This window comes from Mandrillus leucophaeus, unplaced genomic scaffold (assembly GCF_000951045.1).
Source record: "Mandrillus leucophaeus isolate KB7577 unplaced genomic scaffold, Mleu.le_1.0 Scaffold269, whole genome shotgun sequence".
NCBI lineage: Eukaryota > Metazoa > Chordata > Mammalia > Primates > Cercopithecidae > Mandrillus > Mandrillus leucophaeus.
In genome coordinates this window covers 2,792,940-2,811,710 of record NW_012102798.1, presented here as the reverse complement: position 1 = coordinate 2,811,710, position 18,771 = coordinate 2,792,940, and the positions used below count along the sequence as shown (strand labels likewise).

The following is an 18,771-nucleotide window of genomic DNA, read 5'->3' as shown; positions in this document are numbered from 1 at the left end:
CATATGGACAGATTATTTGAAATTAATTTTGGGGAAAGATTTGGAAAGGGTCATCATGATAGCCATGTGGTGATCAATTTTCTGCTGTACATGTAATACCATTTATTTATTTATTTATTTAGAGACCAAGTCTCGCTCTGTCACCCAGGGTGGAGTGCAATGGCGTGATCTTGGCTCACTACAACCTCCACCTCCCAGGTTCAAGTGATTCTCCTGCCTTCGCCTCCTGAGTAGTTGGGATTACAGGCATGTGCCACCACGCTGGGCTAATTTTTGTCATTTTAGTAGAGACTGAGTTTCACCATGTTAGCCAGGCTGGTCTCGAGCTCCTGACCTCAGCTAATCCTCCCGTCTCAGCCTCCAAAAGTGCTGGGATTACAGGTGTGAGCCACCGCACCTGACCGTAATACCATATTTTTATTGGGGAGTGGGGAGTGAAAAATAATTTTGGTTAACAGTGCTTTCTGTGTATCAGGTACTGTTTGGAGCACTTTATGCATATATACTCATTTAATCTTTAAATAATCCTATGTCATTCTACAAATGACATAATGTGAAAAAAGTTGTATTCCATTTTAGGGTCCAAGAGATGTTGTGGAAATTGTAATTTGAACACAGAATTCCAGTATACTTCCATCCTTTATGGGGACAGTAGGAGAGAATATTTGAAATCAGAGGATTTTCCTAAGAAATTTGGATTGTATGCTAGCCATAGGTGTATAACCTTTTTGAATTTTTACACTGTTACTTAAAAAACCACAGTGATGGCTACTCGTAGAATCCATGTGGAGAAACTCTTCCAATTGGTTTACCTGATTGAAAGTTATTCACAAATCTTTTTCTTTTTTCTTAAATATTTATATTTTAAAGTTTCATTTTGGTCCTTGCTTTATTTCTTTTCTTGGAATTTTCATCATTCCCACAGCTTCTACTGTTGACTCCTTTATCTGTATCTCCCAACTCTGATTTGGACTCCTAAATGGTATTTCCAATTGCCTTTGGTCCTGTCTGTCTGTTAATTCTGTAAGCACCTCAAACTCAATGTGTGCCCCAAACTGAAATAATATTTCTTTTCATTCTTCTGAGGTGCTTATCTTTATTAATGGTATCATCATTTAGTCATTCTTCTAGCCTTTAACTCTGTCTCCAACCCCTTATATCTAATTGGTTTCTAGGTACTCACAGCTTTATTTCCTAAGTACCTAAAGCTCATGTATTCATCATTGACTCTTTTAATATAAATGCATAATGAGAATCTACCTTTTGTATCGGCAGGATCCAAGACATGATTCGTGCTCTGGAGGACCTATGTCTTACTCATTTTTGAGTTCTTTGCCTGAAACACAGTAGGCTTTCCATAAATGATGAAGTCACTTTTGTAACTTAGTACTCTTTTTTGATTACCTTGATTAGGATTAGGTATTGTTCTAGGAAACACTGTCATCTTGCACACATTTATTTCATACTGACTTTGATTTGACAGCAAAGTCTCTAGTAAGTCTCTTGTTCAGAAGATGTGACCATCATATTGTATGGTAAGTTTGTAGGATCAAGCACATGTAAGAATAGCGTACCAAATATAACAGTGCCGATTCTATGCAATATCTCAATGGTATTTAAGGGTCTGTCAAATAATGGTACCTGTTGGGGATTTGTGGCAAAACATGATGTTAAAAATCAGGTATATAAAAAGCAGTAACTATAGTGTTTTCTAGTAAAAGCTTACATAGAGGTTTAGGATATTACCAAATGATTTTTTTTTTCTTTGAGACAGGGTCTCTCACTCTGTCACCCAGGCTGGAGTGCAGTGGCAGCTCCTCTGCCTCCCCTGGTCAAGTGACCCTCCCACCTCAGCCTCTGGAGTAGCTGGAACCACAGGCATGGGCCACTACACCTGGCTTATTTTTTGTAGAGATGGGGTTTTGCCATGTTGCCCAGGCTGGTCTTGAACTCCTGGGCTCAAGTGATGTGCCCGCCTCAGCCTCCCAAAGTGCTGGGATTACAGGCGTGAGCCACTGCGCCCAGTCATCAAATGATGTTTAATTACTTATTAAATGGCTAATGGCTAATTCCCTACATTAATGCTCTGTGTATTGTATAGTTTTTAATTCTTTTTTTTTTTTTTTTTTTTGTAGGCGGCTAAACAAATCTGGCTAGGGTCAAACAGGAATGTAGAATACATGCTGCTTTTTTTTTTTTTTTAAATGGAACCTCGCTCTGTTGCCCAGGCCAGAGTGCAGTGGCGTTATCTCAGCTCACTGCAACATCTACTTCCCAGGTTCAAGCATTTCATCCTCCTGAGTAGCTGGGATTACAGGTACCTGCCACCACATCTGGCTAATTTTTGTATTTTTAGTAGAGACGGAGTTTTGCCATGTTGGCCAGGCTGGTCTTGAACTCCTGACCTCAAGCGATCCACCCGCCTCAGCCTCCCAAAGTGCTGGGATTACAGGCATGAGGCACCTTGCCCGGCCAGAATACATGCGTCTTAATGTTGATACTGAGTCTTGAAAAATATTTTGACAGGCTTTTAATACCGTTATATACTATCTATGTTGGTATTTCTAGATCTTCATTGTCTTATAAATTTTTTTACCATATCATGGCCAAAATTACTTATTTTGATTGACACTTGTATCATAGCTTTGAACATGATTTTATTTGATGGCTGCAGTCCTGTTCTCTGAGGCAGTGGTTCTTAAGCTTCTTTCAGCCATGGAACTCTTTCATTTAAAACTATGACTTTTCTTAAAACTATGGCTTCTCTTCTATATATACATGATTTTGCATTGACTTTCAGGAAGTTTGCAGGACCTTGTGGCCCCACGTTAAGAATCTGTAGGCTGAGGCAACTTCGTTAACTTCATTTCTTGGTCATTGTTCATTATTATTTTGGTGTTAACTCCTAGACTCATTTGTAATTAAACCCTTTTGATTAATTACGTTTAAATTTAGTAATTCCCAGTTATAATGTAACACAAATTCAATACTTTTTTCGTTAAGTTTAAAGCATACCAGCCAATACATTTTTGAAACTAACCTTAATATTCTTATGCTATTAACTCAGTATCTGTAACCCATAATGTCTTATGTAGTGCCTTTTCTAATAGATAACAAGGACTACATGGAATTTTTTATTTGTAGTAATTATTTTAGAATATCCTACAATAGACTGGTGAAGAAATCCAGTAAGGCAATATAATATTGTATTTACTCATGGTTAAGTGTGCTTCTAAAGTACTTGTTTGCAGGACCCTGATAGTCACTTTTGGAATGATGTCTGTGAGACGCCTATAGTACATCTTTTTGATTGATCATTTCTCCTTTTGTGCAGCATTACATACTGGTCAATTCTCCACTGCCAGTGTGAAGTGAGTGGATAATACACTCCCCAAATTTAGTAGTGAAAAACATTCCTAAGTCCCTAGCCTAAATTAGTAGTTTTCTGGATCTCAGTTTTCCTGTTTGTGAATTAATAAAACTAACTTCTCAGGTGATTTCTAAGACATAAACCTAGTTGTGTGGCATGTTTTAAAAATTAAAAATGTTGTTGAAATAACACATTTTCTCTTGGTTAGTTTTCATTTTGAGAAGTAGGACTAAGATTTATTTTTAGAATTTGCAAAATACAGTCCTAAATGATTCAGAAAGCAGATTTTTCATTGAATTTCATATTTAAACTCATACTCAGTTTCTAATTGGGGTTATAGTTAGATAATTTATTTAGAAGTTTAAGTGAATGGGTCTTACCAGTGCTTCAAATGTTCTGGATTTTTTCCCTCCTTCCCCTAATCCTGTCTCTAGAGTGATCAGACACTGCAGGTATCTTAAGTCAAAAAACAACCCTCCGCTGGGCGTAGGGGCTTATGCTTGTACAATCCCAGCATTTTGGGAGGCCAGCGCGGGCAGATCAGCTGAGGTCGGGAGCTCGAGACCAGCCTGACCAACATGGAGAAACCCGTCTCTACTAAAAATACAAAATTAGCCAGGCGTGGTGGCACATGCCTGTAATCCCAGATACTCAGGAGGCTGAGGCAGGAGAATTGCTTGAACCTGGGAGGCAGAGGTTGCAGTGAGCCGAGATTGCGCCATTGCACTCCAGCGTGGGCAACAAGAGCGAAACTCCGTCTCAAAAAAATCCCCTCAGTATTTCTGTGCCAGTGTGATATATTTTAAAGCAAAGTAGTATTTTCCTTTTTTAAAAAAATCTGTATTGTCATGCTATCAGGTGGAAATGGGGAAGAGAAGAAAATGAAAGCAAGTGGTTCTTGGTAACATTTTATTTTGCATTTCCGAACAAGGATCACTTCTTTGGGAAATTCATTCTTTATCTTGCCTTTATTTTCTCCTTCCTAAAACTTGAGGAGGTTGAACAGGGCTGCCAGGCCACGCTTTGTTTTAGAACCATTGTGTTCCCTTCCTTGATAAATCTTGCTTTACTAATTCTGCTTGAATGTTCACCCTGAAAAGTTGATAGGCTGTAGTTCCACGGTTCTGTTAAAATACACTTTTAAAAAACATTACCATTATGTTTTCAGTAATGAAAGACCCTAAAAAGAGGTTCTGTTGAGTTATTTCCCTTAATTGGCTTCATGTTATTTGGTACTAAAAATAATCGAAGTTATTTACGGCTAATTTTTAACATACTGGCTTTTCAGTAGGTTCTGTTACAAGTTGTTATGTGTTAATACATGGGTTTGTTATCTTAAAAATCTAGGTCTGTTTATGTGGTAATGTCAGATTTATTCATTTTTATGTGGGCCAGTCATCCCCACTTTTTGCCAAGATAATAGGCTAATACCCCAAAAGCTATTTTTAATATTATCACAAATTTGACCACTTAAAGGAAGGTGTTATCAATATTTTAATATTGATTACAAATTTTACCACCTAAAGTCTGTTATCCACTGTTGAATCACAGAGTAATTCCCTACATTTGAAAGAGTGCTAGAGATTATATAGCCCATCTACTTTATTTTACAGATGAGGAAACTGAGACTTAAAGTGGTACAGCCAAGTTCATAATATTCTTTTCATGATACCATATTGCCTCTCAGAAACTAATAACTCATAGCATTTTGTCATATACATTTACAACTATACCTTGTGTGTCACAGGTAATGTATGCTTTAAAAAATAATTCCAGACATATAGCTCATTTAATTGGTTGAAACGTGAAGTGTTATTTTAGAATTAAAATCATTAGTACTTATATGTCACACTACAGTTTCCTCTTTTGATCAGTGGCGAAATAAATATAGCAATTAAAAGGACAAATTATATATTCTAGCTAAATTTCAGTATAAAAAGTAGTGTATAAAAAGTAGTCATAAAATTAAAGCCCATCCATTTCATGACAGGTAAACTATGTTATTTAAAGTTACTTTAATATTTTTTCAGTGTATTTTAATTTGTGCCCAGAGGTACAGTGCTTAAAATGTCCTTTTTAAGACAATCATTTTCTTTCCATTATACTTAGATGTCAAAGGGAATAATTTCATTAGGGATGGGGAAACAGGATATGGACACATGTTAGAACTTTCATTTCCAGTAGAATTTCAGTGAAATTGCTCTGGTTCTTACCTTTTTTTTTTTTTTTTTTCCCTTGTACCAAAGAATGATTACTTGGTGAATGTTTTGTCAGGTAGCAGCTAACAGCAATCCATATTTAAGCACGAATGTGCTAAACACTGAATATACGGTATCTTATGTATTATTCTAACAACCTTAGGTTTAAGTCACAAAAATTTCTAGAGCAGTGTTTCTCGAACTTTGAAACATTGATAAGTGATCTATGGAGGGAAAAAGGTGTTTGGTAAAGGCTAGGTCAAAAATGTGAAGCATTTACTGTAAGCATTCCTTAGGACCTTTAATGTTGCTAATGGGCACTGTGAATCTCAAGGATAGGATTATAATATGCAAAGTTTGCTGAAATTTTGGCCTTGAAATTCTCTTTTTAGGAATGCATTGTTCTAGAGCAGTGGTTTTCAAAGTGTATTCCCTGGACCAGCATCATCATCATCACCTGGGAACTTGTTAGAAATGCAAATTCTTGTGATTCATCTCAGACCTGCCTCAGAATCCCCTGGGCAAGAGGCAGTCTTTTAACAAGCCCTCCACTTGAGAACCACTGTTCTGGAGGTTTACAGGACTAAAGTAGTTTGCTGTGGAGAAAGCCAATTGGGATTTCAAGTGCGATATTTCAAAGGGCAGTATTAAACACCTTGAAGTGGCTTTTTATTATATGCGAGACAAAGTCTAGCATCGACCCACAGGTCTCTTTAAAATATTCTATTCTACTAATCTGCAGAATGGAACCTCTGCTTTACCACTTCTGGGCCTTTGTTCATGTATTTTCTGCCTTGGTATGTAATTCCTCTTTATGGCAATTGTGCAAACATCAGGAGATTTTATATAGTTTTAGTTTCAGTACTATTGCTGATTGGATGTGAAAACTTAGGTCTTAAAACTATTTCAGACCTGTTTCTTCATCTGTAAAATAAGAGGTCCTTTGGAGCTGTAAAATTCCAATTACTTGTTTTCCCAGTTTATGATGCTATTGTTTCTTGCTCACTAATAATAAAATGTTTAAATTTACTTTTTAAAATTAAGGTAATACATGTGAATAGTTAAAAATGTTAATTCTGCAAGGCTTACAACAAGGAACAGCAATTGTATGTCTTACTCCTTCCCATCTCTGTTACTTGCTTCTTACAGGTGACCATATTACTTTATGTTTTATAAATAATATGCTTAAACTGGCTTTGTTTTGATTTTTAAATTTGAATATCAGTTTAGGCTTCCTATATGGAAGAGGAGACTTTCAAAAATTAATGTTTTTAATTTACAAGTCACGATTGTGTATACATTTATAGGGTACAATGTAATGTTATGCTATTTGTGTACAATGTGGAATGATTATGTCAAGCTAATTAACATATCCACCTCACTTACCTATCATTTTTTATGGTGAGACATTTGAAATTCTTATTTTGAAGTACACAATATATTATTATTGACCGTGGCAACTCTGCTGTACAAAAGATCCCAGAACTTGTCTTCTATCTGAAGTTTGTACCGTTTGATCAACAACTCCCATTTTCTCTTTTCCCACTCACCCCGCAGCTTCTGGTAATCATCATTCTAACTCTCTACTTCTATGAGTTCAACTTATTTAGATTCTCTATGTAAATCTTGCCCTCTTTGTCTTTCTGTGACTGGCTTATTCACTTAGCATATAATGTCCTCTAGGTTCATCTGTGTTGTCACAAATGACAGAATTTCCTTTTTGTAAACACTGAATAGCATTCCATTTTGTATGTGTACCACATTTTCTTTATCCATTCATCCACTGACGGACACTTAGGTTGTTTCCTTATCTTGGATACTGTGAATAATTCTGCAGTGAACATGGGAGTGCAGGTATCCCCTGACATACTGATTTTATTTCCTTGGGATATATATCCAGAAGTAGAATTACTAGATCATATGGTAGTTCTATTTAATGTTTTGAGGAACTTCCATACTGTTTTCTATAATGGCTGTACTAATTTACATTCCCACCAACAATGTACAACAGTTTCCTTTTCTGTGCATCCTTGCCAACACTTATCTTTCATCATTTTAAATAAAAGCCATTCTAACAGTTGTGAGGTGATAATCTCATTGTTTTGATTTGCGTTTCTCTAATGATTAGTGATGCTGAGCATTTTTTCATGTACTTGTTTGCCATTTTTATATTGTCTTTTGAGAAATGTTTATTTAGTTCCTTTGCCCATTTTTAAATTGGGTTACTTGTTTTCTTGCCTTGTTGAGTTTGATTTCCTTACAGGTTTCTTTTTTTTTTTTTTTTTAGTTATTTGATTTCTTTACATATTTTGGATGTTAACCCGTTATTATATGTATAGTCTGCAGGTATTTTCTCAATTTCTGTGGGTTGTCTCATCACTTTGTTAATAGTTTCCTTTGCTGTGCAGCAGCTTTTTAGTTTGGTGCCATACCATTTGTCTATTTTTGCTTTTGTTACCTGTGCTTACAGGGTCATATTCAAAGAATCATTGCCCGAAGAACTGTGGAGCTTTTCCCCTATGTTTTCTTCTAGTAGTTTTGCAGGTTCAGGTTTTATATTTAAGTTTTCAATCCATTTTGAGTTGATTTTTTAATATGATGTAAAGGATCCAACTTCATTCTTCTGCACGTGGATAGTCAATTTTCCCAATACCATTTATTGACGAGACTGTCCTTTCCCCATTGTGCATTATTCTTAATACGTTTGTTGAAAATTGACCATAAATGTGTAGATTTCTTTCTGGGCTTTCTATCCTGTTCCTTTTTTTGATGTGTCTGTTTTTATACCAGCATGATGCTGTTTTGATTATACTCACTTTATATATGATTTGAAGCCAGGGAGTGAGATGCTACCAGCTTTGTTCTTTTTACTGAAGATTATTTTGTCCATTTGGGATCTTCTGTGGTTCTATATAAATTTAAGGATTGTTTCTTCTATTTCTGCAAAAATGTCATTGGAATTTTGATAGAGATTGCATTGAATCTGTGGATCACTTTGGTAGTGTGGACATTTTCACAATATTCTTCCAATCCATAAACATGGGATATTGTTCCATTTATTTGTGGGTTTTTGTTTTTTTTTTTTTTTCAGTTTTTTTCATGAGTGTTTTATAGTTTTCAGTGTTATATCAGTCTTTTACCTCATTGGTTACATTTATACCTACGTATTTGTTGCTATTGTAAATGAGATTGTTGTCTTAATTTTCTCTTTGGATAGCATAGAAACACTACTGATTTTTTGTATGTTGATTTTGTATCCTTCAACTTTACTCTATCAGTTCTAACCATTTTTTTTTGTGTAGTCTTTAGGTTTTTCTATATACAAGAGCATGTTATCAGCAAATAAAGATAATTTCAGTTCTTCCTTTTCTAGTAGGATGTGTTTTCTTTCTCTTGTCTAATTGCTCTGGCTACAATTTGTTGAATAAAAGTGGTGAGAGGGGGCATCCTTGTCTTGTCGCTGATCTCAGAGGAAAAGCTTTCGATTTTTCACCCTTGAAAATGGTCATAGCTATGGGTTTATCATATGTGGTGTTTATTGTACTGAGATACATTTCCTGTATACCTAATCTGTTAACAGGGTTTTTGTTTGTTTGAAACGGAGTCTCGTCCTGTCACCCAGGCTGGAGTGCAATGGCACGATACCAGCTCACTGCATTCTCCGCCTCTCAAGTTCAAACGATTAACCTGCCTCAGCCTCCTGAGTAGCTGGGATTACAGGCGCCCACCACCATGCCCAGCTCATTTTTTTTTTTTTTTTTTTTTTTTTTTTTTTAGTAGAGATGCGATTTCACCATATTGGCCAGGCTGGTCTCAAACTCCTGACCTCGTGATCCACCCACCTTGGCCTCCCAAAGTGCTGGGATTACAGGTGTGAACCACCGTGCCCGGCCAAGAGTTTTTTGTTTGTTTTTTCATTATGAAGGGGTGTTGAATCTTGTCAGATGCTTTCTCTGCATCTATTTAAACGATCATGATTTTTATTCATTCTGTTAATGTGGTGTATCACATTTATTGGTTTGTATATATTGAACCTTCCTTGCACCCCAGGGATAAATCCCACTTGATCATGGGGAATGAGTCTTTTAGTGTGTTGTTGAATTTAGCTTGCTAGGGTTTTGTTGAGGACTTTTGCATTTATGCTCATCAGGGATATTGGTCTGTAAATTTCTATTTTTGTGGTGTCCTTGTCTGGCTTTGGTATCAGGGTAATGCTGGTCTTGTAAAATGAGTTTAGAAATATTCCTTCTTTTTCAGTTTTTTGAAAGAGCTTAAGAAGGATTGGTACTGGTTCTTCTTTAAATGTTTGGTAGAATTCAGCAGTGAAGCCATCGGGTCTTGGACTTTGGTGGGAGACTTTTATTACTGATTCAATCTCCTTCCTCATTATTAGTCTGTTCAGATTTTCTATTTCTTCATGATTTAATCTTGGCAGGTTGTATGTGTCTAGGAACTCATCCATTTCTTCTAGACTATCCAATTTGTTGGCATATAATTGTTTATAGTAGTTTCTTGTGATCGTTTGTATTTCTTTGATATCAGTTGTAATGTCTCCTATTTCATTTCTGATTTGAGTCTTTTTCTCCTAGTCTAGCTAAGGGTAGGTCAATTTTGTTTATCTTTTCAAGAAACTAACTTCTAGTTTCGTTTATTATTTTTCTATTGTTTTTCTAGTCTCTTTCATTTATTTATGCTCTGATCTTTGTTTCCTTCTTTCTGCTAACTTTAGGCTGTTCTTCTTTTTCTAGTTCCTTGAAGTATAATTAGATTATTTGAGATCTTTCTTCCTTTTTAGTGTAGGCATTTACCACTATAAATTTCCCTCTTAGAACTGTTTTTGCTGCATCCCGTAAGTTTTTGTTTATTGTTTCCATTTTCATTTGTGTCAAGGGTTTTTTTTAAATTTCCTTTTTGATTTATTCTGTGACACATTGACTTGTTCAGAAGCATTTTGTCTAATTCCCACATATTTGTGTATTTTTCAAGATTCTTTCTGTTACTGATTTCTAGTTTCATGCCATTGTGATCTGAAAAGGTACTTGATATGATTTCAGTTCCCTTAAATTTGTTAAGACTTGTTTTTTAGCCTAACAATATGATCTCTCCTGGAGAATGGTCCATGTCTGCATAGCAAGAATATGTATTCTGTTGCTGTTGCATTGAATATTCTGTATATGTCTGTTAGGTCCATTTGGTGTAAAGTATAATTCAAGTCTGATGTTTCCTTATTGATTTTCTGTCTAGGTTATCTGTCCATTGTTGAAAAAGGGGTAATGAGGTCCCAAAGAGCAGACTTTTTCTTTTTTCTCTTCCCCATTTTCCTTCCCATCCTCCTAATTTAGTTTTATCAGTTCTGTGAGATTCATTTTCAATGTTGATATTGCCATGACTGCTTAACTACAGTATTATTCACATCTGAGCCATGTAGTGTTCAATGATTTGTTTCCTTTCCTGTAAAACTTCGTTTTATCTCATTTTGTTATTTTCTCATTTTCTCAGTTTTTAATAGTAACATCTCCAAACTTTCCAACAGAAGTGTACATCTCTCGTTATATTCAAACACATCGAGTTATCTAAACCTTTATTATCTTTTTCGAGATATCCACACTGGAGTTCTCCATCCTGTTTTTGGAAATACTTATTTTCTAGTCCTACTGAGTGTCTGTCTTCCTGTGATTTCCCCTTCATCCTTATCCTGTAATTTCTCTTTGCTTTTCTCTTGTGTTGAATCTCCTATCTCCAAGATTGCTCCCTGACACCCCCAGACTTTAAAAGAAAATTCTTTATTTTGGTTTCACATATCTTCAGTAGCTTTCTGAGAAAGGGTGGCAACATTTTTAAATCTTTTTTTTTTTTCTGAAAACACCTTGTTTTACTCTTTCATCTGATAGTTTGCTATAGAAATAAAGGTTGGAAATAACTTCCTCTGTAATCTGGAGCTTCACTGTTTTCCGAATCCCAGTTTTTTGAGAAGTATATTGTGTTCTTATTTGTGTTCTTTTGTGTATAAACTGTTTTTCTTCTCTGAAAGCTTTAGGATCTTCTCTTTTTCCCCTGACTTCAGAAACTTTATTATTATGTCCAGGGATGATGATCTTTTTTGCTTTCATTGTTGTGACTACTTCATGAGCCCTTTCAATTTCAATATGGATACTCATGTTCTACAGTGCTAGAATTTTTTTATATTATCATCATCATCATTATCATTTCTTTCCCTCTGCTTCATCTCATTTTGGGCTTCCTGTTGGTTAGAGGTTGGCTTTCCTAGATTGATAATCTAATTTTCTTATTTTTTCTTTCCAATATCGTTGACTATTCTGTGAGCTCCTCAACTCTATTTCTTCTGCTTTTTTGTTTTACTTAACTGTTAAATTTAAATGCAGTAAAATTAGCCTGTTATATAGTTCTATAATTTTGACAAAGGCATAATCATGTAACCACTGCGACAGTCGAGATGCAGAACAATTCCAGTGCCCCCATTTATCCTTTCTCTTTGTAATCAGCTCTTCAACCCCAACTACTGACAAAAACTAATCTGTTTTCCCTTCCTATCCTTTGGCCTTTTTCAATATGTCATGTAAATGCAGGCATACAGTGTGTAACCTTTTGAATCTTGTCTTTTTTCGGTTCACATGTTACATTTGAGATACATGTTCTTTTATGTATCATTATTTCATTATTTCCTATTCCTAGGAAGTATTCTTTTGTTTGAATGTACCACAGTTTTTGTCCATTCACCACCTGAGAAATGTTTAGATTGTTTCCAGTTTTGAGAGTTCATGATTATGGATAAAGCTACTATGAACATTCACATAGAGGTTTTTGTGTTACCATTTCTCTTATGTAGATACCTAGAAGTGGGATTGCTTGATCATATGGTAACTCTGTTCAATTTTATAAGAAACTGCTAAACTGTTTTCCACAGTGGTTGTACTATTTTACATTCCCACTAGCAACATATGAGAGAGTTCCAGTTGTTCTATATCCTTTTCAACACTTGGTATTGTCAGTTAAAAAAATTATTTTAGTTATTCTAAGATGTATGTAGTGGTATCTCATTAAAGATATACAAATGGTCAATAAGCAGATGAAAAGATGCTCAATATCATTAGCCACTGGGGAAATGCAAATCAAAACCACAGTGAGATACTACTTCATACCCACCAGGTTGACTATAATCAAAAGATGGAAAATAACAAGTGTTGATAAGGATCTAGAGAAAAATTGAACCCTCATACACTATTGGTAAGAATGTAAAATGGTGCAGTTGCTCTGAAAAAGTTTGACAGTTCCTAACATTAGGTTAAATAGAGTTACCATATGATCCAGTAACTCCACTCATAGGTATTATGCCTAAAATAATTGAAAACATAAGTCAAAACAAAAACTTGCATGTGAATATTTATGGAAATACTATTCATAATAGCCCAAAAGTGGAAACAACCCAAATTTCTATCAACTAATGAATGGATGAACAAATTTTGTTTTATACAGTGGATTGAACTATGTAGTGATGCACCATGCTACAACATGGGTGGACTTTGAAAACCTTATGCTAAGTAAAAGAAGCGAGTCACATAAGACCACATATTTTATGATCCCATTTATTTGAAATGTTCAGAATAGGGAAATCTATAGATTCAGGAAGTAGATTAGTGGTTGTCTGGGGTTGGTGGGGATAGAGGGATTAGAGGTTGACAGCTACAGGATGCAGAGTTTCATTTTGGGATAAAGACAGTGCTCTAAAGTTGATTATGGTGATGGATGCACAACTCTATACAACAAACCATCGAATTGTATGCTTTAGGTGAGTGACTTATATGGTATGTGACATACCTGAAAGCCGTTAAATTTACCAGTTTTAAGAGTACAATTTAATTTTTAGTGAATATACAGAATTGTACACATATCACCACAAAATAGTTTTAGTAGATTTTTGTTATTCCAGAAAGATTATTTGTGCTTATTTGTAGTCAGTGCCTATTTTCACTCCATCCCCGGGCAACTACTTCATCTGCTTTCTGTCTCTAGATTTACCCTTTTGGCATATTTCTTATAAATGGAATCATATTCCTTTTGGAATCATACAGTTTTTGCTTCCATCTTCTTAGGACCAGTTTCTCCAATCCTTGTTAATGCTATTGTTTGTATTATTTATTATAGCTATCCTGGTGGGTATGTAATGATGTCTTACTGTGATTCTAATTTCCATTTTCCTAACGATCGATGATTTCAAATATCTTTTTATGTGCTCATTAGCCATTCTTGTATCTTTGGTGAAATGTGTATTCAAATCTTTTGTCTATTTAAGAAATTGGATTTTTTTTATTGTTGACTTTTCAGAGTTCTTTACATATTTTAGTACAAAGTTTTTCTGGTTAGATATGTGATGTAAAAATATTTTCTCCCCGTTTTGGCTTGTGTTTTCAATTCTAACAATGTCATTTGCAGAGCAAAAGTTTTAAATTTTGATAAAATCGAGTTAATTTTTTTTTCCCTGTTATGTATCTGAGAACTCACTACCTAATTCAGGATCTTAAAGATTTTCTCCTATATTTTATTTTAAAAATTTTGAAGTTTTATTTTACATTTATGCCACTTTGAGTTAATTATAGTACAAGATGTGAGATATAGGTTGAGGATCTTTTTTTGCATGTGGATGGTCAATTGTTCTGGCACCACTTGATGAAAATGCTATCTTTTTGCTATTGAACTGATTTTGCACCTTTATCAAAAATCGATGGACCATATTTGTGTGGATCTACTTCTGTGTGCTGCTCTGTGTGTTTTTTCTTTTGCTCTGTCTCCTTTTGTCTTCCTGTCCCTACTTATGTTTTTCTTTTTTTCAGTTTTCTATTACTTTTCTGATTCTCTCCCTCCCTCTCCCATTTTCCCTTCTCCCATTCCCTTCCTCAAAATGAAGCATTTAGATTGCATTGTTTTATATATCATACTTATTTTTAGTTTAAAAAGCAGATGTGTGAAGCATTTGTGTTTTTCTCTACAAGTACAATATGCTGGAAACAAATTAACTTTTAAATTATCCTTTTTTTTGAGATGGAGTCTCGCTCTGTTGCCCAGGCTGGAGTGCAGTGGTGTGATCTCAGCTCACGCCATTCTCCTGCCTCAGCCTCCAGAGTAGCTGGGACTATAGGTGCCCACCACACCCAACTAATTTTTTGTATTTTTAGTAGAGATGGGGTTTCACCATGTTAGCCAGGATAGTCTCGATCTCCTGACCTCATGATCTGCCCTCCTCACCCTCCCAAAGGGCTGGGATCACAGGTGTGAGCCATCACACCTGGCCAAATTATAACCCTTAATTAATTTTTCTCAGTGAATTAGTGACCTTGTCGAAAGATGGCAATCTCTCTTCCCAAACTGTGTTTCAGAACTTTTGCAAAAGGCATCACTTCTCCAGTGTGACAGTTTCTTTACAAAAGAAATTAGTGGCTGGACATGGTGGCTCATGGCTGTAATTCCAGCACATTGTGAAGCTGAGGTGGGAGGATAGCTTTAACCCAGGAGTTTGAGACCAGCTGGGCAATGTGGCAAGACCCCAACTCTACAGAAAATACAAAAATTAGCTGGGTGTGGTGGTATGCACCTGTGGTCTTAGCTACTTGGGAGGCTGAGGTAGGAGGATTATTTGAGCCCAGAAGGTTGAGGCTGCAGTCAGCTGTATTCACACCACTGCATTTGCACTTCAGCCTGAGTGACAGAGTGAGACCATTAAAAAAAAAAAAAAAAAAAAGAAATTAAGGTAATTTCAAAGTGGCATGCTAAGGAAGTCAAGATTTATACTTTTTTACCATGTCAAATATTATTTCATTCCTAAATTATAAAATATTGCTCCTTTTCCTAGAGGGAGCAGTCATGATTACTGCTGGATCCACAGATACAAAAAAAAAAAAAAAAAAAAAGAAGAAGAAGAAAAAGAAAAAAAAGAAAAAACAATTTTGAAAGCAGCCTAATGTTGTGCCTTCTCTAAAGCCAACTTTTGACCTATTTATTTTTTTAATACTTAAAAAATGTAAGAAAGGAATTGGATTTTTGCGTTTAAATAAAAATAAAAGACGCTAGATAGCATAGATAATAGGAAGAAATAATACAAGCAATTGGGCCTGCCTTTGGCACTTACTATTTTCTGTGGTTTTTCTCAGAATCCAGAGTTATGTTTCTGGAAAAGTATGCTAGTAAAACATTGAAACACATCTCTCATTGTCTACCTCATCTCATACTGTACCATACCATTTCAAATGTAGTCTATTAGAAAGTTTATGGATATTTTCATGCTGCTTCCATTTAAATTTTTATTTCCATTTTTAAAGAAACACACTTTTGTTTTTGCATTTTTCTTTTTTATTGGTGCCATATAATACTTTGCAGGCCTTAGTCAAGAATTGTATAAGGTTTCCCTAGCATGGCCAATAAGATTTAGTTTCTGTGATCCTGGCAGAGATTATTATCTAGAATTAGAAGATTACTTCAACCCTATATCTGGAATATCCAGGTAATAGCTTTGGTACTTAGCTTGAACTGTGCCCTCTGCCACTATAGATTAAGGGAAGTTCCTTCTCCTTTTTTGTGTGTATTAAAAAGATATTAATGCAAATACTCACAGGTTAACTAGGTTCATCAAAATTCCCTCCCTGCATGTTTCCCTGAAACTATGAAAGGAGCAGGGAATTTGGGGGAGAGACTAGTTGAATATTCAGCTAGAGATCTTAAAGCAATGTAATGTTGACCAGGCTGCAACCTACACACCTGAGCCTTATTGTAGTCCCTTTTCAGCCTCGTGCAGCAGTTGCCCTGAGTTAAGCTGCAAAGTCAGTTTCCTTCTAGTCCCAAAGCTCAGCTGCTTATGCATACTTTTCTCAACCTTGGTCTGATTGGGTTAATCCCACTCTTTCCCAAGGAGGTAACTCTAAGCACTTTCTCCCTCCCTCCCACGTCTCCTCCTCAGTCTGAGTTCCCTATTCCTAGGAGGATTGGCTCTTCCTCTTCTTTTCACAGGGTCCTGACTTGTCCTGGGCAAGCCAAGTCCATTGCTTCTGCTCCTGGAAAGTGCCAAGATTCTGCAGCGCTGACTTCAACTGCCTTCTCAGGCCTAGACTTTGGGCTGCTTTTCGGATACCTGCATAAGCAAGCCCTTGTTACTGCTACCCATCCTACCTGCACCCTGCTTTTTCCCTCTTGCCACACTTTTTTTCCTCTCCCTCTCACCCCCACCCTGTACAAAATGCATAAAGGATGGAAAAACTACTGCAGCCAGAAGTCTTTGAATGAGGCATCAATGGATGAATATTTAGGCAGCTTAGGGCTGTTTCGAAAGCTGACTGCCAAGGATGCCTCTTGCCTCTTTCGGGCTATTTCGGAGCAGGTAAAAGGAAAACATATCTTCCCTGTACTGAGTTTTCAGAGTTTGAGACATGGGATGGTCCTGTAGTTTGCCAAAAGAAACAAAAAAATTCCCCTGCTTTCTAGTGAAAACATCAGGCCTATCAGGTCCTAGAGAGAAGCTGCTTGCTCTTATTAGCTTGGCGCATGCCTTTGCTGAATAGTCTATATTGCTGTACCTTTGCTATCTTTTCTGTTTTTTAAATGCTAGTTTTTAATGTAGGAGGGGTAAGATGAGGCTAAAGACAACTTTGAAATATATCTTGATCCTTTGTAAGCATCCCCTGCTTCCTCTAATACCTAAGAAAAAAATTATAGGCTGTGCACATAAGGAGTAGAAAAGGGGATGGGGCATGACAGTCATCCTTCCCCAATTTCGTTGAAGATGATATTAAGAAAAACTTAGATGATTTAATTTCCCAGTTTTCTACATATGTTCTGAATAAGGAAGGCTTAAGTGTCCAGTTCATAGTCTTGATTTAGAAGTGCCTATTTTAAATGAGTACTGACAGTGGGCTGGTCTTTCTCTTCTTTTTAGTTGTTTTGCAGCCAGGTCCATCATTTGGAAATCAGGAAGGCTTGTGTCTCATATATGAGGGAAAATCAACAAACTTTTGAGTCTGTAAGTAGAATACATACCCAGGGGAGTGCTGGTAGACTATGTAGCAGGTGGGAAAGTAATTGTGAGCACCTACCAAAATTAAACTATATCATGCAGTCTCCTCAATAGCAAATATTTAATTCCCAACTGGTTCCCTTCCCAGTAGCTAACGTGCTTCTGGACCCTCTGCTAGAATTAGGTTGTTTAAAAATCAAGGTTAATTAAAAATCAAGAATAATCTACATTTTCCCACTACTTACCTCGTCCTACACCAAGAACTCCAGATCTCAAAAAGTTACATTTTGATTGCTGTTTTATATTATCCATACAGTTTTATTGAACAATTAATAATAGTTCATGAAAGGTTTGGCTCTGTTAATGTTTTGCAGTGCATATTTTAAAATATGTACAAATGGAAACCCCCTCTATTTTCTTGCTTAATCCTGTGGACAGTAATCTTCAGCCAGTCAATTTGAGGAATCCTGTAAAACTTAGTTGTAAGGGAACAAATGAGTCTAAGTATCTAGTCTTTCCATGTGACAAATTGTATAATTAGAGCTCTGCCACTAATGATTAACTTTAGGTAAAACAACTTACAGAAGACATTTGTACACCTTCATGTATTTGAATTCTTGTTAATGAAATTGGAGGCTTCCTTTTGTGTGTGTGTGTGTGTGTGTGTGTGTGTGTGTGTGTGTATGTTTTAAAACACTTCTGGCCCTTCCAGTGCTATTTGTTTCTTCTATTTATTGTGGGTATTTGCCTGCTGTTCGAGTTTTACTCTTAATTTTCTCAACTGGTTTCAGTGAATTTTAAAACTATGTGAAGACTTCTTGACTTAAAAGCTTGTTACCTTGAAGCTGATTGTAGTCTTCTCTACACCTGGAGAAAGGATTATTCGTGACATTACTTCAAATGCAAGACCACAGTGTAAAGCAGTGCATCTCAAGTGTTTCTGTGCATACAAATCACCTGGAGATCTTGTTAAAATACAGGTTTTGATTCAGTAGGTCTGAGTTGTGGCCCGAGATTTCTTTTTTTTCTTACCTTGAGACAGGGTCTTACTCTGTTGCCCAGGCTGGAGTGCAGTGGCAGGATCACGGCTTGCTGCATCCTCTACCAGGCTGAAGCAATCCTCCCATCTCAGCCTCCAAAGTAACTTGGGACTACAGGCACACACCACCTCACTGGGCTAAGTTTTT

At 36.1% G+C, this 18,771-nt stretch overlaps 1 protein-coding gene across 4 annotated transcripts in view; it reads left to right on the top strand.

Annotated features, from left to right (window-relative positions):
* The window catches only part of ALG13 (ALG13, UDP-N-acetylglucosaminyltransferase subunit), an 83,672-nt gene that overhangs the window by 9,953 nt on the left and 54,948 nt on the right, over positions 1 to 18,771 (top strand). For all 4 annotated transcript variants that reach the window (XM_011984486.1, XM_011984484.1, XM_011984485.1 and 1 more), the window contains exons 4-5: positions 16,585 to 16,951; positions 17,507 to 17,590. In XM_011984486.1, coding sequence (XP_011839876.1) covers positions 16,585 to 16,951; positions 17,507 to 17,590 — 451 coding nt within the window. The remainder of the gene's footprint in view (positions 1 to 16,584; positions 16,952 to 17,506; positions 17,591 to 18,771) is intronic.